The sequence below is a fragment of the Sturnira hondurensis genome, unplaced genomic scaffold (genome assembly GCF_014824575.4).
Source record: "Sturnira hondurensis isolate 20B ecotype Veracruz unplaced genomic scaffold, ASM1482457v3 Scaffold0004136, whole genome shotgun sequence".
Lineage (NCBI taxonomy): Eukaryota > Metazoa > Chordata > Mammalia > Chiroptera > Phyllostomidae > Sturnira > Sturnira hondurensis.
The window spans coordinates 4851837-4875066 of NW_028076767.1; the positions used below are offsets into that span (position 1 = coordinate 4851837).

The following is a 23230-nucleotide window of genomic DNA, read 5'->3' on the forward strand; positions in this document are numbered from 1 at the left end:
TTATATACTTAAATTGTGTAAGATTAAAGTACCAAATAAGTTTCTATTAGAGGTCTTAACCTTTTAACTTTTTAATGAATCACAGAATTTAGTATATCTATGCATACACATAATCCAGTTTCATGTTATCCCAAATAGAATGTCATCTGAGCATTTGAAAAGAAAAGTAAAACCTATCTCTAAGGCATTTTATAAACTGTTATAAATCCAGGTCACCTATTAAAAATAATTGGCTTGCCTTATAAATTCCTGTATTTGACCCTATCTGAAAAATTATTTGTATTATGCATACATAGTCTAGGTAAATTAGTGCATTTAGACCACCACCTGGCATTTATTACATTATATTAAACAGTGACTAGAAATTAGGCCCAGTTGTAGAAAACCCTGGTTGAATTGTGTATTTCTTTCAGGCCTGAGTAACAAAGCTGATAAACTATTTGAACAATTCAGAATGCGTGAATATGTGGTTTAGTATCTTATTTTTGATTGCATCTCTGAAGGCTCTCAGCATTTAGGTTGTAAAGCTTAGCTACTGGGGAAATAAATTTTATCTTTTCACTTAATTGGATTCTTCCAAATGCATTGAATTCTGCTATGGTTAACTTTCAAATGTGATTATCTGGTGTAGTAGTGCTGGTAAAATAGGCCTTTCACAGCAGTAGTCGAATACATTATCGGATTTGGAAGGGACCTGGAATAGCATTTAGTGTAGCCACTCTACACAGTGCTCCACTGCAACACCCTAAATTTGTAAATGAAGGAAGAAAATAAAGTCAATAATGGTAATTTGCCCCACAGGGATGTTTTCCTTGAGTATTCTTTTTTCTGTTCTTGGTTGAATTATTTGACATGCTTCTTTCTCATCTGATAAAGTAATTGAAAGAAAGAACGAATGAATGAATGTGTAAGTAGGGCCATCAATTAATTCACTACTACTGATAGCCAGTGTTTGGGTCATTTTATTTCTGTTTTACATAAAACAAAGAATTAAAAATAAGCATCAGATCTAAGCTCAATAACAGCAATATGGAATCAAAATTAAGCTTGATTTCTGGATTGTAGAAGTGCAATTTCTGTAGAAGACAAATATAAGTATTAGTGGGAAATTTGAGGAAATCATCTGCAAATATCAAATTTTTCAGCTGTGGACAGTGAAGTATATAGCAAAGGGAATTTGTGGGAGAATTTAGGTTCAGATAATGCTTTTAATATCCTTTTGTAGATCTTTGCTGAAGCTCTTTTTTCCTCTAATGATAATTCCATGATAAAACTAGATACTTAATCAAGTAGATGTCAAAGACAAATGATCTAATCATGATTGCTCCTTGACAGAGTAAGTATAGTTTTTAAAGTGGGGCAGTTATGTGAGTTGTTGGTTCTTCAAATCCCAGTTGAAAGGCAAACCTTAAGATTTGTTAGATTTTTCCGGACTCTAGAACACTTTGCTGTCCAGGAGAATTTTTGTGATATAAAAATGGTTTATATCTGTGCTATACAAAATGGTAGCCAGTAGCCACAGGTGGTCATTGAGCACTTGAATTGTGGCTAGTGTGACCAGAGAATAGAATGTTTAATTTACATTTAAATAGCTACAAATGGTTTCTTATTGGAGAGTGTAGTTCTAGAAACTCTAATTTGGCTCATGTCGTGAAATGAACATTTATCAAGTGATTATCTTGTTTTAAGTAGACATTAGGTTTTAGATTCTTAGGGTGAAATGGATGTAGATTTGCTTTATAAAGACAATATAATAATTCTTAATATATATGAATTAGCTTCTAGCCAATTCAGAATTATTTATGTTGAAGAATTTCCATTTACCTGCAACTCCTTCAGCCACTGATGAAAATGAAATACTTGAACTATCCTAAGACTATGATAACATCTGACTGGAATCAAGCATCAAAGCTGCCGGAGTTATGTAATGCTAGAGAACATAAAGGATTTACGTGAGTGGAGAATGTAAGTGGCTTGAGTAAACTCATAGTGGCGGGGAGGGGTAGTGAATGGAGTGAAATTCCCAGAGTGAAGTTAGGTGTGGGTTGAGGTGAACAAGATGGGGTGGAACTTCATCACAGAAGGAGTGTTTTTTTGTCATCACCTCCCAACTTACTTTTTAGTTTTCTTCTGGCATTAAGGTCTGGGTGTTTGTAGGAACTGGAAGTAAGAGTAGACCCATGGTCTGGAGATGTTGTGTGCCCACTGCAGGCCACTGGCTTCCTTACGGAGTTCTCGATGGAAGTGAAGACGTTTCTTCAAAGCAGACTTTTGCCTAAGGAAACATCCCCACCCCAATCCCAATCCTGTTTAAGCATCCTAGAAATGGTCCTTAGTAGAAGAACTTTGGACTTGAGTAATCATCAGTAGGACTTGGGGTTCCTGATCTTACATTTTAGTGTGCGTCTTGCATCATGGTCAGTTCATTGAGTTATGTATGAGGTTTAGAGTGTCATGAGCTTCCTACTGGGGAAGCAAAAGAGGCATAACTCAACAGTTCTTAAACTTGCATTGCTCCCTTATTTATTTTTAAAAAGATTTTATTTGTTTTTAGAGAGAGGGGAAGGGAGGGAGCAAAAGGGAGAGGAACATCCACATGTGAGAGAAACACCAATTCCGTGCCTCTCCCAAGTCCTGACCCGGGGACCTGGCCTGTGACCCAGGTATGCTGCACCCTGACTAGGGGCCAAACATAACCTTTCAGTTCAGAGGCTGGCACTTAATCCCATGAGCCGCACAAGCCAGGGCAGGACTCCCTTATTTTAGAGGAAAAAACAGGCTAGAGAAGTTACAAGTACTTGGGCCAGTGTCTGACACACAGTGGAGAGGAAATACATCCAATTGGCATTAAGTTCTACCCTTGATGGAGTGAGGCTCTCCCTCTTAACATATCCCTTTACTACATGGTTTTCTGCTCTCAGCTAATTGTTCTAATGTTGGAAACCTCCCTGCGTGGTTTCAGAAGCTGTAACCCCACCATGGCTAAGGCTGAGTGAGTGACCTTTGGACCATAAACCACTAAGGAGACAAAGCTTATCTCCCAGGTAGGGGTGCTGCCCCTGCTCCTTTTTCTTCACCTACCTGGCCCCAAATGCTTGATCAGTTAGCCAGTAATGGGTAAGATTCCCCAAAGGGGGAATGACCTAAGACAGGCATGGTCATGGGGAGGCCCCAGGGAAGGACTTGGGGGGCTATAGCAAAAGGGGGTGATGGACCCTTGCCCCTCAGCTTTGACATAGCCTGAGTCCTCTTTCTGTCTGCAAGAAGTCTAATCTCTTGGCTGCCTTTACTTCCCCTGATAGAGAAAAGCCGCTTTTCTGCTAGCCTAAGAATGCCCGGTAGGAGAACCCAACTTCCGCATTCCGTTTCTGTGACTTGCTTCTGCCACGTAGATGAGAGGGTCCTGCAGGCTCCAAATAAGGAGATAGACATGACTTCCGCATTCCACTTCTGTAACCTGCTTCGCTATGTAGACAGGAAGGTCCTACAGGTTATAAAAACCCCAAGAGCCCTTTGTTCGGGGCTCAGAATTTGGAGATCACCCTCCTCTGGGCCCGTGCACATAAATAAAGATCGTGCTCCTGAACCTTCGGTGTCTGGTCGCTTCATTTTTCTGTAACACCCCTGCCTGACTTAAGCCTGAAACAATGCCTTAACCCTGAGACGATGGTGATGGATGCAGCCCTATGCTGGAAAAGGTGGGTCCCCTAGGGTGATCAGATCTAAGAAAGAATGTGTAAAATCCTGTGAAACCTGCTTTGTTTAGAAGGCTCTCAAATGATGAGGGTCCAAGCAGGAAGTGAGTTTGTTCCCCAATGTTTTGTAGCCCTTTAGCTAACAGACCCTGACTCAGAATAAGCCCTCATAGTTCTTTGTATGCTATCTATTGTTTGATCCTTACTGCCTGACAATGATTAATGAGCTTTACCTGTATTCCTGTGCAAAGTGAACCCAATAAAAGCCCATTGAGGAAAAGGCTCTTGGCCCTTTGAGAGATTGGTCACCTTTCCTCCCCAAACAGACCATGTCTTGGTAGACTTATTCTCATCCATGGTGGGTGTGGGGCTCTGTGGCATACTCTAAGCCTTAGAAAATTGCTCAACTTCCCCTCATATGACTTGTCAGTTTTATTTTTGTGAAAAATTAGAACTCAGGTAGCTTTCTTTGGTCTCAGTACTTATGAATCTGGCCCTACTGCTATGATGCATGGAATACATAATTTTGAAATTGAATCAACATTTCACTGATCTGTTTGGTACTTCACATAGCTTCACATAAGTCTAGGAGAGGTACAACTCAAGGTTAGGTAGAAACCTTGAAAAGAGTTCTGGTTGCCTTTCTTTCCAGTCCCCTATAGACTATTAGTTTAGATGCAGCTTAAAGAGTTGATTAAAACTATATTACTCAAATGCCCTGTCTGGTGTTGCTCAGTGGATCGAGTGCCAGTCTGTGAATTAAAGGGTCACTGGTTTGATTCCCATTTGGCACATGCCTGGGTTGTGGTCCAGGTTCCCAGTATGAGGCATGCAAGAGGCAACAACACATTGATGTTTCCCTCTCTTCCTCCTTTCCCCTCTCTCTAAAAATAAATAAAATCTGCCCTGGCTGGTGTAGCTCAGTGGATTGAGCACGGACCTGTGAACCACACGATCGCAGTTCGATTCCCAGTCAGGGCACATGCCTGGCTTGCAGGCCAGCTCCCAGTAGGGGACGCAGGAGGGGCAACCATACATTGATATTTCTTTCCTTCTCTCCTTCCCTTCCCCTCTAAAGATAAATAAATAAAATCTTTAAAAATAAAAAAAATAAAAAAAAATAAAATGAAAATAAATAAAATCTTAAAAAAAAACAGCCTTATTACTCAAAAGCTTCTGTTATCACAAATATGTGATAATCATTACTATTTGGTGAGAATAAAGTGGGGAAATGCCATTGGTTCCTGATGACTGATTCTGGGTCTTTTCTCCTAACAAGGCCCTCACGCCATCTGGTTTTAGTCTACCTCTCTGACCCCCTCTGGAAGTGCTAGTTGTGCCTTGTTCACTGTTCCAGCCATGCCAACTTTTTTTTATTCTTCCAGCATGCCAGTCTCATTCCTTTCTTTGGATCTTTGCACTTACTGTTTACCTGCTGAAATACTTTTCTCCCAGATGTTTATGTGACTAACTCCTTTTCATTCACATTTCAAGTTACATATCACCTCTCCTGAGAGGCCTCGCCCTTGCCAATCAAGCTAAACTAACCCTCCTGCACCCTGGCCATGTATCTCAGAACATCATCCTCATATGCCAAGGTTGCAGGTTCCATCCCTGATCAGGGCACATATAAGAATCAACCAATGGATGCATAAATAAGTGGGAAACATTCCGTGTTTCCCTCTCTCTGCCCCCTTCTCTCCACCGCCTCTCTGTAAAATCAATCAATCAATAAAAAAGTTTTAAAGATATTTAAGCCTGCAATCCTGTCACAGGTTTAAAAGTTTTCTGTATAGCATTTATTGCCAGCTAAATAGAAATATATTTGTTTAGAGTCTCTTGCCATCCCCCCAACCCCTAGACTGTAAATGGCATGGTAGAAGAGACATCCCTCTTGCTTACCCCTGAATTCTGAGGAAGTGTCCAGAATAGTGTTTGGCAAATAATGGGTACCCAATAAATATTGAGAAAGGAGTGGTTCAGCATCAGGGGGTCTTTGGCCTGGGCACTGCCCCTAACTTACTATCTGGCCCTGATCAAGATTTTTCCTGTCTTTGGGACTCGTTTGTCTCATCTGTAAACCAGAGGCCTGAAATAGTCTCTAAACTTCCAGCTTCAATACAAGTTCTATAAGCCATGAAGAAATTCTGTGACATTTGCAGCAAAGGCACCTCTGTTTTTTAGTTCTTCCAAATTATGCTGAAGAAAGTGGGAGCATAATTTGGACTTCACTTGTTCAAAGGCAGTGCAAGCACTAGCACCGGGCAGTGAAGCCCTTGAACAATTCCCCTGTGGTAACCGTTGCCCAAATACCCAGTACCTGGCTAGTTCCTCGGTTTGTTTCATGGCTTTCTCCAGAGCCAGCCTGGATGCTTCCTCGTCCCTTTGCCTTCTCTGCTCTGCTTCCAGCCAAGCCTTCTCTTCTGCTTCCTGTTTCTGCTGTTGGTGTGCTAGCCGTTCTTCTTCAGCCATTTCCATCAGGAGTCTGTGTTCTTCTGCTAACTTCATTTCCAATTCCATCTGCCTTTGCTTCTCTGCCTCTGCAGAATAGAAAAGGGGGTGGTCTCATCAGGGGTCTCTACTGGAGAAAATTCTCTGATCCACCTTTCAAGTCCGTGATTCCCAGGGATTCCTCAGGAGAAAGGCTGCCCGGCCAGCAGGTTGCCAGAGTGAGCCTCTGTGGGGATTACGCTGGGGTTAACTAAGAGTCCATTGTCAAGCACCTACTATGTGCAGTATACTACAATTAACACAAAACCTTGGGGGAAAATTTTCCAGAGCCCAGTGTGTTTGTGGGGTGGTATGCAGATGAGTTGAGGAAGGGGATCAGATGAGGTTCTGGAGAAACTTGGTGCTTACTCAGCTGGACCCGTTCAGTCTAAAAAGTGTCGTCTGCTGAAATTTCTTTTTCTTCCTCAAAAGTGAGGTTGCAGAGATTCCCCACATCAGCACCTGAATGGCTGCCCTGAAGCTATCCAGATGTTTGATTGTTTCCATCTGCTAGGGAAGGAAGCTAGGAACAGGGCTCTGACTCTAATTTAAGCGGCTCCTCCTGAGCAATGTGGAAAGGGCAATGGGAGGGGCAGGGTCCCCTGTTCAGGGGATTGCTGAATTTCAAGCAGGAGCCAAGAGTTGTTTCACAAGGGAGTCTTATTTTGGTGAATCCGAGCTCGCTATGGTCACATATAAAAGGAGCTTGTGCTTTCGAGTGCTTCACACAGTAAGGGCTGGGAGAGGACTAACTCCTGGGAGATTCACATGAACACCCACAGTGGGAGAAAGATATTTGTGCCCCAGATAGGAGCGGCAGAGAGAGCTTCAGAATCCCTCCTCACCAACTCTCTCAGCTTCCTCCTGCTGCTTTTTTCTCTGCAATTCTTGTAGTTTCCGCTGGAACTCCTCCTGTTGCTGCCTGGCCCTCTCCTGGGCTGCTTGCAACTGGAGCCACTGCCTTCTCTCCTCCTCCTCCTGCCACTGACGTTCTTCCTCTTGTCTTTGTTTCCTCAAGCTGAGAAAACACAAGAAAGTCAGGAAAACGGCAGAAGAAGATGGGGCATCCTTGTGAGACAAGCCAACAGGCAGTCCCCCTGGTGGAGACTTGCAGGCGAAGGGCCATGGGGAGCATTTTGCTTGAGGAGGGAAACCCAATTAAAGGGCAGAGGCAAGAACACATAGGGCCTGGAACTATGAGTTGGCCAAAAAGTCCATATGGTTTTTTCTGTAAAATAAGATACACTTTTCATTTTCACTGGTAACTTGATTGACTTGTATATTTCGAGTATGTCAGCTATCTCCCACATGTTATAAATATTGATCTCAATTAATCTCTCAGTTTGATTGCTATCAAGTTCAAGTGGTCTACCCAACCATGGAGTATCATCCAGCAAGAAATCTCTAGCACAAAATTTCTCAAACCACTTTTGACACATTTGATTAGTCACAGCACCTTCTCCATACACTGCACTAATCTTTTTTTTTTTAGTGTTTCAGTTGGGTTTTTACCTTTCCTGAAATAATAAAGCATAATATGCCAAAAATGTTGTGTATTTCCTTCCATCTTCAATATCAAAATGGCTATACGAAAATTCGCCAATTTTAATTTTTTCTTAAATGCATGCTGATATGACACCTGTCACAATACAATCTAACAAAATTGTTTTGCTTGATGTTAAAGACAACTAAGCGCTACTAGAGCTATCATATGGAAAAAAACAAATGAACTTTTTGGCCAACCCAATAGAAGATTACCTGTTTCAACACACAGCTCTGTGCTCTGGAATAAGGGCCTTAAGATCCCAGAGCTTCCTTTTCCACTTTCATAAAATGGATTTTGAAACTCCCATCTCACAAGGTTGTTATAAATGTGAAATGAAATGAGTCAAGGTCTATAAAAGGGCCTAGTGCAAACCAGATGGTGTGGTAGGGACTCAACAAATGTTTTCTGGACTGAAATGCATGGTCCTGCCAGGAAGATCTCATGAACAGCTAGCTATCCAGTAAGCCTAATGGTCAAGATGCTGAATCTTTTCTTTGGTTCAGGTTTTTCCTGGTATAGCTGAGGATAGAGAAAAATGAGACACGCTACTTCAGGGCAGGAGCCTCAGAACCAAACTTTGTCTCTAGTGGAAGTCAACCCCAGTCTTTTTCTTCCGCTTCCTAACATGGCCACAGCCTCTGAGGCTGCTCTCTCCAACCCACCGCATCTCCTCTGCGCGTCTTTGCTGTTCCAGCTCCAGTTCCTCCTTCATCTTCTCTGCCCTCTCCAGCTGCTCCTGTTGGAGCCGCTTCTGCTCTTCCTGCTCCTTTCTCTTCTTCTCCACCTCCAGCTGTCTCATCTTAGCTCTCTCTGCTCGCAGCCTGTCCCGGAAAGCTTTCTCTTGCTCCCTCTTGGCGAAGAGGTCCTAAGAAACCAATAAGTTCTTGGTGCATCACAGAGTATGGTGATCAGGGGTGAGCTTGTCTCAGCAGTGAGCCCCTCCTCCACCCCAGATGAGATTGTCTCTAATCCAAGATGGAACCACTGAGTGGTTGTTACACTCTGACCACAGCTGCACAAACTCTGCTGCCACCAGTTTGGGCTCTGGGGTCTGACTGATCTGGATCCAAGTCTCTTACTTGCTTCAGGATTTGGAGATCACAGTTTAATGTCTCTGATATCTTCTTTCTCTTGGGGCTATTACTAGGATTAACTGAAACAGTGAAAGTGCCAACACAATGTTTGGTACATTGTATGTCTAGAGTTCTCACCCCTAGCAGCGCTATAGAATTTCCCAAAGAATTTTTAAAAATTACTTGAGGCCAGGGCCTCACCCAGACCAATTGAGTGAGAATATTTAGGTGGGAGGTATCCCTGATTTTAAAAGCTTCTCCTGTGAAGTCAGCTAGGTGCCACAGGTTCCTGATAAAGGCTATTTTACTAGGGGCAGTCTTAGGTATAGATGTGTCAGACTTACATTTAAGTCCAAACAAACTCACTTTTTCCACGAAAGAGTCTCTCAGTTTATGTGAAGGGTGTCCTACCTTTCTTTGTTTTCCTGGTGCCTCCTTGTCAGTCAGAAATATGCCTACAAGGGGAACCTTGAAAGGCACCTCTTCCCTGTGTACCCAACTTGGGGTGACACTTCCTTGCTTTTTAGCCTTTGCAGGGACAGCGTGGTACTATGGGTTGACAATAAATCTATGAAATTCTAATAACCTAGTGGGCTCAGAAAAGTTCTGTGCACAGTTTGAAACTGTTGTCTGCTGTGGAGAGCAGCATTTCACAATCTAGGAAGCTAGGAGGATTGAGACATCTTTCTGAAATCCTTTTGGAAGACCATGGACTATAAAATACATAATAATTTAAAATAGTGACAAGAGTTCTGATTTTGAAGTCAAAAGATCTGGGTTTAAGTCTTGGCTCCACCACTCAATGGTTGTATAACTGTGGCAACAGAGCTTTTAGCTTTTTCAAGCCCCAGTTTCTAGGTCTGTAAAATGGGACTAATCATACCTAAGAGTTTGGCTGTAAAGATTAAACGAGATTCAGTAGAATTGTCCCATATACATGTAACTTATGTAAGTTTAACCATAGTATCTTTTTTTAAAAGATTTTATTTATTTATCTTTAGAGGGGAAGGGAAGGAGAGAGGGAGAGAATATCAATATATGGTTGCCTCTCATGGGTCCCCTCCTGGGAACTGGCCTGCAATCCAGGCATGTGCCCTGACTGGGAATTGAACCATGATCCTCTGGTTCACAGGCCCGTGGTCAATCCACTGAGCTATACCAGCCAGGGCTTAACCATAGTATCTTAACTGTGGGTGTTTTTAATGTAGTGTTTAAAGATACTCTTTTTTTTTTTGGTACAAGATCTCTAAATGCAGTTCAACACCATCATCTCAGTGGAAGAAATAGTGATCTATTCCAACAGCAGGGGAAAAATTGTCTGTGTGGGTCTCTTTGAACAATGAACTTGTAGGGTATTATTTTTGGTTAACAGCAGGAATTTTCAAGGGTAATTTTCTTTACACTCACTTAGTTTTTCTCTTAAATACTTGACATTGGAATCAAGGTCTCTGGAACAAAGTGACTCTTACATGCAGAAGCACCCTGTAAAGGCAGATGTGAGTGTGTTTGTGTGAGCTGCCTGTGGGCCAGCTGTGGGCCACAGAATAGCAGATTAGGAAAGGAGGTATCCACAGCCTTTGGAGGCAAGCAAGGCCTGAGCTTCAGGCCAAGTCAAGGATATGTGCTCAGCTCTGATGGCCCGAATCCACCCTTCCAGGTGATTATGGGGCCTGTACTCCTCACAGATGGCTGCTGTACCACCTTCCTGCTCTTTCAGGGGTGGGTACATGCCCTGGAAGTTTGGGAGCCTTGGAATGCATCCTTTCAGAGGGTCTTTTCCACCTTACGACTTTGGTCAGGTCTGGCTTCTTCAAAAAGTTGGTAGGTACCAAAGTGGAATATATAAAACCACTCTACAACAACTAAGAAGGGTAGAAATGGGAGGGAGGGGGGAGCACCGGGGTGGGGTGGAATGGGCTGGGAGTAATAGACAGAAAACTGTACTTGAAAAATAATTAAATAAATAAAAAATAATAAATAAAACCAGTCTGTATTAGAACTATTTCTGTACAGCAGTATAATTTGGGGCAGTTTTTCCCACTTCTGCATTTGCACCAGTGGGGCCAGAGGGATTTCTTTGAGAACACTGCATCCTACCTTGGGAGGATCCTCATGGCTTCTCTCTTTTTCAGACGCCATGTGTTCTGTGACAGCTACAGTCTGGGTGGGCGATGACTTTCTGTCTATCGAAACTTGGCTCTCCTGAGCATCGTGTCTGGGAGAGAGCTGAGGGTCCTCTACAACAGAGGCTGAAGGAAAGAAACCTCTATCTGAGGCGTCTTCTGTTTCCTTAGAATTAATGGCATCATGCCTACTCAGCTCTGCTGCTGTTTCCAGATTCCTTTCCTCCTGTGTCCTTTTCCTTTCGTCTCCTGTGTGTTTTCCTTTGGGAATTAGCTCTGATTGTTTTTCAGTCTTGAATTCCTTTGACTTTCCTGGGTGACAATAATCAGGGACAAAGGTATAGCTCAGTAAATGTGGTCTCTATGCATCCTTTTCTTTTTAAAAATTTATTTATTTAGTTATTTTTAGAGAGTTGGAAAGGAGGGAGACAGAGAGGGAGAGAAACATCGATGTGCAAGAGACACACTGATTGGTTGCCTCTTGCATGCCCCCCAACCTGGGGACCTGGCCCACAGCCCAGACATTGCCCTGACTGTGACCCTTGAACTGGCGACCCCTTGGTTTGCAGGCTGGCACTCAGTGCACTGTGCTACACCAGCCAGGACATGCATCGTTTTTTTTAAAGATTTTAAAAAATGTATCTTTAGGAAGAGGGGAAGAGAGGCAGAAAGAGAGGGAGAGAAACATTGATGTGAGACACACATCAATCTGTTACCTCTTGCATGCACTCTGACCAGGGACTGAACCTGCAACCCAGGCATGAGCCTTGACTAGGAACTGAATTGGTGACCCTTTGCCTTGCAGGATGATGCCCAACCAACTGAGCCACACCGGCCAGAGCTCTATGAATCCTTTTCAGTAACTTTTTGACTCCAGTGTGCAATGGAGTCACATGGGATGCAGATTCCTGAGCCCCGCTCAAGAGTCTGATTTGGCAGAAAGTTGCATTTCACTAACCACTCCAACTGTTTTAAGAAGGGTACTGTTTTCTCCAGTACCCTTTGAGAAACTGCCTTATTCTAGTTGGATCAACTATAATTCAGCAATCTTGCTACTAGAAATGTTTTGTTATGCCCTCATGTGTGGTGAGGGCAAGACCTTCCAGAGGGGACACCTGCGGACACAGCTGGATGGTCATGCCTTCAGAGTGAGGTTTGTAACCCGGAAAAGTTTAAGCCTTCCTTTCTCTCAGGACTCTTCCTCAGTTTACCTCTGGGGGGTCACAAGCATTTTCTTTTCCCAGTCCTGCCAATGCTGTCTGAGTCATGGATGACATCAACACGGAGTCATGTTTTACTTTGTTTTGAAGTAAAACAAACAAACCTTACTTTGTTTTACTTCAAAACAAAGTAAACCATGTTTTCAAGGTTTACTTTGAAAACCTTGCTTTCACAGTAAGGTTTGCTTTACTTTGAAAAGCAAACCTTAAAAATAAATGTGGCCCAGAAGACTATTTAATGTCATCCTTTTCCACATATATTTTTATTTCTTTTTTTAAAAATATTTTATACATTTTTAATGATCCTGTTACTTTTTTAATTGAAAACTATTTTGGTAGTCTGTGGCAAATTCCTTTCGTTTTGATTCATACCTACTCATTAAAAACAGTGAATGTAAAAAAAAAGACAAACAAAAACTTTACAGTGCCAAAAGGGTGGAAGGCTCCCAGATAAAGAAATGCAGGCATTCTTAAATGTTAACTCCTATTCAATAATTACATTTCTTATTTAAATGAAAAATCTCCTCCTATATTTCTGTCATAGATTTAAATTGGAAAATCTATTTGAAGCACAAGCTGGCAATTATTTTTATTTCTTTAGAGAGTATCCTGCATCATGTGGCCAGGGAAAAAAAACGGTGTAGTTTTTAGGCTAAAAAAATGTCTTCAGAAGCACAGGAATGTGAATTTCTTGTGAGGTGTAAACATAGGAAACCCAGAAGAAAAATGGTAGCTGGGGTAATCACTCAGAGCTGGTTGCATCTTTTCCCCTCCCCAGTTGCTCTCCCTGCCCATTTCTCAGATTGTGGTGCAGTTATTCACTCATGGAGGCGGTGGTAACAGCTTGTGTTTGGAATCAAGTGGCAGGGGCAGGCCCTGGGCCCGCCACTGTACTGCTTGATCTGTTTGATCTCATGCAAGTCACCCAGCCTCTCTCAGCTTCAACTACTACATGATATAATAGCACTTACTTTATGAAGATGTTGTGGGGGATTTTATGATATCATATGTACAGAGCTCCTAATGCTGTGGGTATTCAGTAAATAGGTGCTAATATAATTATCATTGTCTTTTTTGGTGAACACAGGTCTCTAGGCATGCCAGTTTCCTCTACACCTGTCTCCTGATATTGACATGAAGTAAGGCTGCAACACCATCTTAGTTGGTCAAGGAGACTCAAAACAGAGAGTTTGTCCCATAGAATCCACACTGATCGCCAGTGACACCTCCCAGCACCACTCCCGGCCCTTGGCCGTTTCTTGTGGGCATGCTTACTCACCAACGGCAACCTTTGTTTCTGTGTGGGCCTTTCCTTCTCTCTCTTCCTTTGGCACCTTAGACTTGTCTGTTTTGGCTCTTTTCTTTCTCTTGGTGTTGTCAATCAACTATAGGTGAACATTTAAAGAAAGGGACCATGATACAGGGATGATACACACAGGCACTGAAACAAACAGACAAACAAAAACATCAAAGGAAGGTTATATTGAACAAGGCAGAATGGCTTGGCATAGAATTTGTGTGGGTTCCAGCTGAAGCAGAAGAGCAAGTCCTGAAGAGTGTGGAGCTGGTGAGGAAAGCCGAAGGTTCAGCCTTTGATTTTCAACTGCCAGGTATAATTTCATGGGACAGTGGAGGAATAAAATGCATTTTATGATCCACCCCTCCTTTTGATACTAAATCATGGTCTACAGACCTGGATCAAAGTGAAGCAGTTTTCACCTTTGACAGATTGCTGTTGCCACGATTAATGCTTAAGTAGTTTAAATCAAAGCCAGCTTTAGTCACTGCTGCAGCATTCGCTAACTTTCAGGAAACTGTAAGCAGATGACTGCAGCCATGTCAGGCCTCAAGTTCCCTGTGGGCTGGGACAACATGCAGGTTCCCTCTAAAAGGGGATGGCAGAGCAGGGTCAGGGCTGTCTACTCCATACCTCTGATATTGTGACATAATAAGAAATATATATTCGGTCTTCCATCCTCAGTCCCTGGCACAAAGCTCCTGAAACCCTTGTAATTTCTGGAGTATAAAGGCAGTATGTTTTGTTATTCATAACAGGATCCTTTCAACAACATCTGAGATTATGTTAATGAGGTGACTTTTGGAAAGCTTCTGAGGAGGGGGGGCTGGTTGCCAGGGAAACCAACTAGGTAATTAGAGGACTGAACCTTTCAACTCTGCCCCCGCAACCTCAGAGAGGGAGACAAGGGCTGGAGTTTGAGTTAATAGCCATCCACCGATGATGTAATCAACTGTGCCTGCACGAGGAAGCCTCCATAAAAACCCCAACCAGAGGAGTTCAGAGGGCTTCTGGACTGGTTAGCATAGCCACATGCTGAGAGGCTGGCGCACCCCGGACTCCGTGGAGACAGAAGGTCCTGCGGTTGGGACCACTTTGGGCTTTGCCCTGTGTATTTCTTCATCTTCCATTCCCTTGTGTCCTTCATCATAAACTTTGTAGTAAATCAGTAAATAAATGCTTCCCTGGGTTTTGTGAGCCATCCCAGCAAATCATCAAACTTGATGGGAAGTGGGGGGTGGGAAGCCTCTGTAGGGCCTGGCCTAACTCTGGGTAGTTAGTATCAGAATTGAATTGTAGGACATGTGTTTGGTGTCCAGAGAGTTGGAGGATTGGTTGTTGTGGGAAAAACCTCTAGACGTTCGGTGTCAGAAGTGGTGTAAGTGTAGAAAAACCGACGTTTCTTTTTAGTGCCTTTGTAAGAACTAGAAATGGGCACCTCGTCCTTCAAAAGGATGCAACCCAATGCTGGGGTGCAGGACGTGGTGAACAGGCCACAGACTGGATTTCAGCTCTGACTTGCCTACTTTGTCAGGTGCCTTTGCATAGTAGGCAATCTACACAGCTGTACTTGGTAGCTCTGGTGAGAGCACGATCCACGTAGGGCCTTTTGACCAAGTACCTAGGTTGTTGTGTTTGCACTCACATGACTGATGTTGGCTGGTGTTTCCTGCTTGGACACTCTTGGTTCAGTCTTCCCTCCTCTTTCTTTTGGAAGAAGAGATGTGTCTACAGAACCCAACCTCTCTGGGAACTCAGGTCCAGGTTCTGGGAGTCCTCTATGCCGATGGTGTACATCATAATCTTTGCCCCTTTGAAAAAAGCAATTCAACAAGATGAACTAAAGAGAAAACTCAGGTGGACAAGAAAGAGGAAAAGTGAACATTGTCTGAGTGTCTGTTCTCTGCCATTTCACACACTTAGTCATTTTACACAACGGTGGGCATTTCACATACTTGGTTGACCCTCTTTTTCTGAATAAGGAAGATGAGAAAGTTTGGTCTTCTCTTTTGAGGTTGTCTCAGGCTAAACTAAAACTTAGGTAGCAGGAAAAATAGGTTGCCTCTTGGGATTGCATGTTTATGCTTTCAGTTGAATGACATGGGATTATCTAACTGAAACTTCTTCTATCAAAGGCATAGCTGAAAAATACGGTGACCTTTAAGAAAGATTGTCTGAGAAGATGCAACTATCCATCTATTCTTTTATGCCCTCTGAATTCTATTCTTGATCAAATTCAGCTACCAAAATGTCATGTGCGCTGTCAATTTGATTCCTTGTAGAACTGCTGTCACTGACAGTGTGCCTTCAGGATAACTGACTTACTTTCTCTGGGTACAAAGATCCCTAAGAAAAACAGCCATATGGATTTCAATAGCAGCAGCAGCAGCTACAGTTACTGTGTGCCAGGCCTGGTTTTGGGCATTTTATGTTTTTTAGCTCCATCAGTATCATATTTACTATGCTGTGCTAGCACAGGACCTTCTATAGAAACTTGAGAAATATTTGTCAAATGAGGTAAATGGAATTTCCTGTAAATATATGAGTCTTTAAATCATTCCATGTCACTCTATAAAAACTCAGAGAAGAACTATCCTTTAGAATTTAGTGCTAGGAACACATTTATTTCCCCTGAGGAACAGGTATGCTATAAATGAGAACTGCAAACCTGATCATGCTGCTTTTTTTCCTTCCCTTTCACATTCAGGAATCTCTGTGTCAAGTCTGAAAGTCTGCTCTTTTTTCTTTTTAAAGATTTTATTTATTTGCTTTTAGAGAGGGGGCATGGGGGAGAGAGAGGTAGAGAAACAGCAGTGTGTGAGACGTATCGATGGCCTCTCACAAGTCCCCCTAGCAGGGAACTGGCCTGCAACCCAGCCATGTGCCCTGACTGGGAATTGAACCAGTAACCATTCAGTTCACAGGCCAGTGCTCAATTTACTGAGCCAAACCAGCCAAGGCTGGAAGTCTGATCTTTAATTACAATGTCTGTAATGACTTTTGTGGAATTTGGTATAGTTTTTTTGTTTCCTTCCAATTAAAAATTTTTTTGATCTCTCTCTTTTTAAATTAATAAACTAATTTCGTTTTAGAGGGGGGAAGGGAGGAAGAAAAAGAGAGAGAGAAACATCAGTCAGTTGCCTCTCACCCACACCCCGACCAGGGACCAAACCCATAACCTAGGCATGTGCCCTGACTAGGGATCAAACCCTTGACGTTTTGCTTTGTGGAATGACACCCGACCAACTGAGTCATGCTGGTCAGGGCTCTCTCTTTTTGGTGAAGGTTTGTTGTAAGTGGTTTAAATCTATGATTAAGTCTATTTTATTCACTTAAATCTAAATGTATAAAAGTTAGAAAATGGAATTCTTCAGATAGTTGCCTCACCATCCAAGTGCCATTTTCCCTTAGTTGCTAGGGAACACAAAGCCTTTTTGAGGGATTCAGGAGGGAATCTCTATGCTACAAGGCAGGTGAGGGTAGGTTCTGATGCTCATGGGAGGTCACAGTAGGTTATAGTTCTACAGGGAGGAGAAGAAAATAGGAAGCACTTAATATACGTTAGCAATTAGTATGAGTACTATTAGTGTTATTTCTTGTACTTCTGTAGCTTGAGCAGAGTAAATGCTGAGAGGAGAAACCTAGGTTGAATTGACAGACCTCAGCTTTTTAGGCATATCTGTAGATGTCAGTTAAATAGACAAATGGAGAAAACTGCTTCCACACTGTTGAAGTTAAACTTCACTCATCACCCACCCACAAAAAGTATGCTTTAAGTAGGAAACACACCACTGTACAGTCGTCCCCAAGAATCTTTTTAGATAGCAGTTTAATTCTGTCAGAGTATGCTATCAGCTGAGACTTTTCAGAAAACACAGAAACGAAATGAATTAAAAACAAGGATAAACAAAATAAAAAAGAAGTTCACATGTTACGACTTTGAATGCTTACGCCTTTTGGACAGCATCTGCCTCAGGCCTCTGCGTGTGCTCAGCCCAGGAAGTGCTGAGAGGGCCCAGGGTCACATTCCTTGGCTCGGGGTCTGTGAAAACAGAGAGCATCCTTCATCAGGACAACAGTCAATGATCCCAAATGCTACCAGGGAAAATGTCTCTCTGATGAGTCTTCAACAGCATGCAAATTAAAACAGTGAGATACTGCCCTGGCTGGTGTAGCTCAGTGGATTGAGCGCAGGCCTTCGAACCACACGATCGTGGTTTGATTCCCACTCAGGGCGCATGCCTGGATTGCAGGCCAGTTCCCAGCAGGGGACTCACGAGAGGCAACCATACACTGATATCTCTCCTTCTCTCCTTCCCTTCCCCTCTAAAGATAAATAAATAAGATCTTTAAAAACAAACAAACAGTGAGTTATGTTATACCTAGAAAATTAGCAAATCTGCAGGTATTACTGCTGGCACACGGCAAATGACATTAAAATTAGTAAGACCCTTTGGGAAAGCGATTTCACAGTATGTATCAAGACCCAGAAAAATGTCTGCTCTTTGATTAGGATCCTCACGCTTGGATATTTATCATAAGGAAATAGCTCAGAGGAAGAAATAGCTTTTTGTACCAACTTATTTATTACAAAATTATTATTAATAGTAACAAATTAAAGTGGTCAAACAATGGGAGATTAGGAAGGTACTTGTGATGCATTAATTTGACACTTAAAATTATGGTTACAAGATAAATAAGCAATATGGAATATAAGATATAATGACAAATAAAAGTATAAACTATAGAATAGTATGTTAGAATTCTGTAAAATATATATTTAGATGAATAAGGTCTGGAGGAGAAAATTAAAAAAATGTTAAATTGGGAGGTTTATGTATGTTTATATTTTTCTTAAAACCCCAGTGTGGTTGTGACATTGAAAGAAAATTGATTAAAAAATTGTTGTCCTATGCGGAAGGCATATGCAGGTCACAGTTGGCGCTCTGTACTGGGGGCTCTGAGACCACACTGGGTAGCTCTTTGAGAAGAATCTCTAGACTAAGACTCCACATTGCACTAGGCCACCTCTTATCTTACTTACTTTAAACAATTTTTAAATTATAGAAGGTATACTTCATTGCAGAAAGTTTGGAAAACACACACAAAAAAACCCATAAAGAAGACCCCTTCCCCACCAACACATAATTATTAGAATGACAAAAATTAAAAAGACTGACTCTACAAGAGCTGACAAGGACATGAGGAACTGGAACTCTCACACTGCTGGTTGGAATGTAAAATGATACACGTAGTTAGGAAAATAGCTTGACAGTTTAAAAAAAAATACATATTATATACACCATATCATGTACCCATTATACTTCTAAGTACTTTATGAAATGAAAGCACATGTTCAATAAAGACTTGTCACAAATGTGCATAGAAGCTTCCTTTTTAATAGCTGAAAACTTGCAACAGACCATATGTCCATCAACAAGTGAATAGACAAACAGGCTGGTGTATACATACAATGCAATACTACTCAGCAGTGAGAAGGAATAAAGCATCAATACTCTCAACAACGTGGGTGGATCTCAAATGAATTATGTGGCGAAAGAACTAAGACAGAGAAGAGTACATATGGTATGATTCCATTTACATAAAGTTCTAGAAAATGTAAACAAATCTATAGTGACAGAAAGCAGATTGGGGATGAGAGAGGCAGGAGAGGGAGGACGTGAGGAAACGTTTGGGAGTGATGAATGTTTTATTCTTGATTGTGGTAATGGTTTCATGGGTGCATACATATATCAAAACTTATCCAGTAAATCTTAGAAGTTCTCCACAGAAGAAAAAATTTGTTAACTATGTGAGCCAATGTACATTAACTAAACTTATTGTGGCAATCATTTTACAACATGTACATGTACCAAATCATGTTATATACCTTAAACTAATACAATGGTACATTCACTCTAAGTTGATTGCATTAAAATCTTTGCAGAAAAATGAAATCATAATATTTAACACAAAAATTATATAATTGTACAATTTAAATAGGTGCCATTTATGTATGTCAATTGTCTCTTGATAAAGCTGTTAAAAGCCTAACAAAATGTATGTTAATACAATAAAGTGCCTAAAACAGTCCTGGCACCTGGTAAAAACAAACAACAAAAAATACTCACCCATGATCACTCTCCCCTCATAAAACTACTGCAAATATTTTGGCATATTTACTTTCATGCACATATACAAATTATACAGTGTATATATAATTTTAATGTACTTTTATGTTATTAGAATGTACTCTATCATAAATATTATTAAAAATGATTTTAATAGCAGCATAGCATTTCATCATCTGGATGTACTATAATTGACTAAAACCAAATGTAACTTTTGAAAGTCAGATTGTTTCAATTTTTTTATAACTGTGAAGCACTCTGTATAGTATATCTCTGAAAGGAATGTTTTTGATTATTAAAAGACTTTTTGTCTGCATCTATGAGTATTAAGGGATGTATACAGTATTTAAGGAACAATATCTACTGCTGAATTGTCCCCCAGAATATTTGTACCAGTTTACTGTCTATGGAAATGATCATTCCTTCCTTCATTTATCATGAAATACTTACTATGCTGGCTCTGTGTTAGGTGTTGGGAATAGTGAATAGGCTGGATACACACCTGGGCTAAGGGAGCTTAAGGTCTCATGGATGTTAACACCAAACGAAACAAAACTAAAACTAAAACTAAAAAAAAAAAAGTTTTGAAAGTCATACTCTAATATTGGATTCCCATTTTATCTCATCTCTTTGAGCAACAGATTCTTGCATAAATTAATTTATTTCTCCTCAAGTTTATATTAAGAATTTTATACTTTAAAGAAAAATTTGAAAAGAAAAAGTTCTCTTACCCTACTAGCATCTTTCTCTTAACAATGCAATTAATCTATTCTTCCGAGTTCAATTATTGTCCAGTGCCCCCTTCTTTGCCCCGCCCCCACCCCAGAGCCTCTTTTCATCTTGGGCTCTCTTTTGTCATTCCTGAACGAACATTAAACTAAGTTGATTGAGGTGGTATCTTAGAATTTATTTTGCCTTGAATAATATGTAGTATTAACAGAACGTGGGAGCGGATTATGGTATTTTCACGATAAGGGGGATTTTGTGAGGGTTTCTTTCAACATGGCTGGCTCAGAAAAAGCTGTCTCATTGGACATTCACTGCCCTTCACCCTTTTCGAACTTTGTGACATGGCATGATTGGACCAGCAGAGGGCGCGTTTGTATTGACCAAAAGCTGAGGTTCTCCCTTAGTGTAATTTCACCCTTTAGATTAAAATTGAAACTGTCAGTTTTAGCATGTGAACCATAGAAGGGTAATTTGTTTTTCTCTAGTAAAATAATCTAGTATTTAGGAAGTACGGAAATACACCAAGGTAGTATTTTGAATAATATTTACAATTTCTAATTTTTTTAAAGATTTTATTTATTTTTAGAGAGAGAGGAAGGGAGGGAGAGAAACATCAACGTGTGGTTGGTTGCCTCTTGCACGTTTCCCGAGTGGAGACCTGGCTTGCAACCCAGGCATGTACTCTGACTGGGGATCTAACTGTGAGCCCTCTGGTTTGCAGGCAGGCATTCAATTCACTGAGCCACGCCAGTCAGGTTAACTTTCTTTTTCCCTTTTTTCTTTGTTTCTTTTTTTAAAAATAAAAGCTGTAAAATCCAGGGTCTGGAACAAATAATGCCCCGTTTTTTATGTGCTAGCAATCTATACCAAATCTTTTATTACAAAAATCATAAGCATGTAATTCTGTAACATAACAATGTCACACTTAAGCACACCATAAAATGTTTGAGATGAAATGTTCAAGTTGCTGTCCATCTCATGCAAGACATTCACATACCCTCCAGCCACACTCAGTGGTGTTACTTCAGGTGGACCCTGCATTTCGACAATGCAGAGTATAGGAAAAATACTGCATAATGATAATCCATGTACTTACCACTTAGTTTTGTGAAATCTTAACATTTTGCCATATTCGATTCACATTTTACCAAAAAAAAAAAACCTTTTCAGAAGTAGTCCAAGACTTCACTCGATCCCATACAGTGCCATTTCCCTCACTCTCCCCCAGAGAGAACCATTGTCCTAGACTTGGTATCTATCAGTTGACAGGGTTCAGAACGTGCTATTCCAAAATAGGCACACTGACCATTTTAAGCTGAAGGAACTTGAGGAATGGCAAGTGCCGATAGGATTCTCTCACATCCCTGTTCTCCCCTAAAGCAGGTCATAAAAACCCTCGTATGGGGGTACCCTCCCTTCAGCACAGGAGCATCCTTGTCTCTGAAGACAGCTCCTTCTTTCCCCACTGTTTGTATTTGTTTATCCCCTCCCCTGTTTTATAATGCCACTTTTGCCATATATGAGTGCATTCCCCACCCTGCCCCCCGGATTCTCTATTCTCTTCTGTTTATTCCTAAGCAATATCATTTAGCTTGAAAGTAATTTTTAATATTTTCTTGGGAAAACTCTTCCACTTCGCTTTTCTGCAAAATTGTATTGGCATCTTTGACCCTTCTTTATGACTTTTGGAATCAACTTATCATGTTCCATCAAAAACCTTACTGGGGCACGTTAAAAATTGGAACTCCATTCAATTTATGGATTAATTTAGGAAGAATTGTCATCTTCATGATAGTGAATCTTCCTATGTATGAACATTATACAGCATTGATATGTATAATGTTATATTTATTTATTTTAAAATATATTTTATTGATTATGCTTTTACAGTTGTCCCATTTCCCCCCTTTATTTCCCTCCCAATCTCATTACACTTCCCCCCGCTTTAGTTCATATCCATGGGTTATATATACAAGTTCTTTGGCTTCTACATTTTCTATACTATTCTTAATGTCCTCCTGTCTATTTTCTGCCTACCGTTTATGCTACTTATTCCTATATCTTTTCCCCTCTCTCCATACCCACTCCCCCGCTGATAACCATCCATGTGGCCTCCATTTCTGTGATTCTGTTCCTGTTCTAGTTGTTTGCTTTTGTTTTTGTTTTAGGTTGAGTTGTTAATAACTGTGAGTTTGTTGTCATATTACTGTTCATATTTTTTATCTTCTTTTTCTTAGATAAATCCCTTTAACATCTCATATAATAAGGGCTGGGTGATGATGAACTCCTTGAGCTTGACCTTATCTGGGAAGCCCTTTATCTGCCCTTCCATTCTAAATGGTAGGTTTGCTGGATAGAGTAATCTTGGATGTAGGTCCTTGCTTTTCATGACTTTGAATACNCACTTTTGCCATATATGAGTGCATTCCCCACCCTGCCCCCCGGATTCTCTATTCTCTTCTGTTTATTCCTAAGCAATATCATTTAGCTTGAAAGTAATTTTTAATATTTTCTTGGGAAAACTCTTCCACTTCGCTTTTCTGCAAAATTGTATTGGCATCTTTGACCCTTCTTTATGACTTTTGGAATCAACTTATCATGTTCCATCAAAAACCTTACTGGGGCACGTTAAAAATTGGAACTGCATTCAATTTATGGATTAATTTAGGAAGAATTGTCATCTTCATGATAGTGAATCTTCCTATGTATGAACATTATACAGCATTGATATGTATAATGTTATATTTATTTATTTTTAAATATATTTTATTGATTATGCTATTACAGTTGTCCCATTTCCCCCCTTTAATTCCCTCCCAATCTCATTACACTTCCCCCTCTTTAGTTCATATCCATGGGCTATATATACAAGTTCTTTGGCTTCTACATTTTCTATACTATTCTTAATGTCCTCCTGTCTATTTTC

The 23230-nt window shown here is 40.9% G+C and overlaps 1 protein-coding gene across 1 annotated transcript in view; it reads right to left on the reverse strand.

The window, feature by feature from the left end:
• Window positions 1-2131: 2131 nt before the first annotated feature.
• The window catches only part of KIAA2012 (KIAA2012 ortholog), a 115044-nt gene continuing 93945 nt past the window's right edge, over window positions 2132-23230 (reverse strand). Inside the window, exons 11-18 of the mRNA XM_037043590.1 lie at window positions 17396-17486; window positions 15090-15255; window positions 13427-13532; window positions 10902-11239; window positions 8394-8596; window positions 7031-7203; window positions 6016-6235; window positions 2132-2275 (exon numbers count right to left, since the gene is read on the reverse strand). Coding sequence (XP_036899485.1) covers window positions 2137-2275; window positions 6016-6235; window positions 7031-7203; window positions 8394-8596; window positions 10902-11239; window positions 13427-13532; window positions 15090-15255; window positions 17396-17486 — 1436 coding nt within the window. The 3' untranslated portion in view covers window positions 2132-2136. The remainder of the gene's footprint in view (window positions 2276-6015; window positions 6236-7030; window positions 7204-8393; window positions 8597-10901; window positions 11240-13426; window positions 13533-15089; window positions 15256-17395; window positions 17487-23230) is intronic.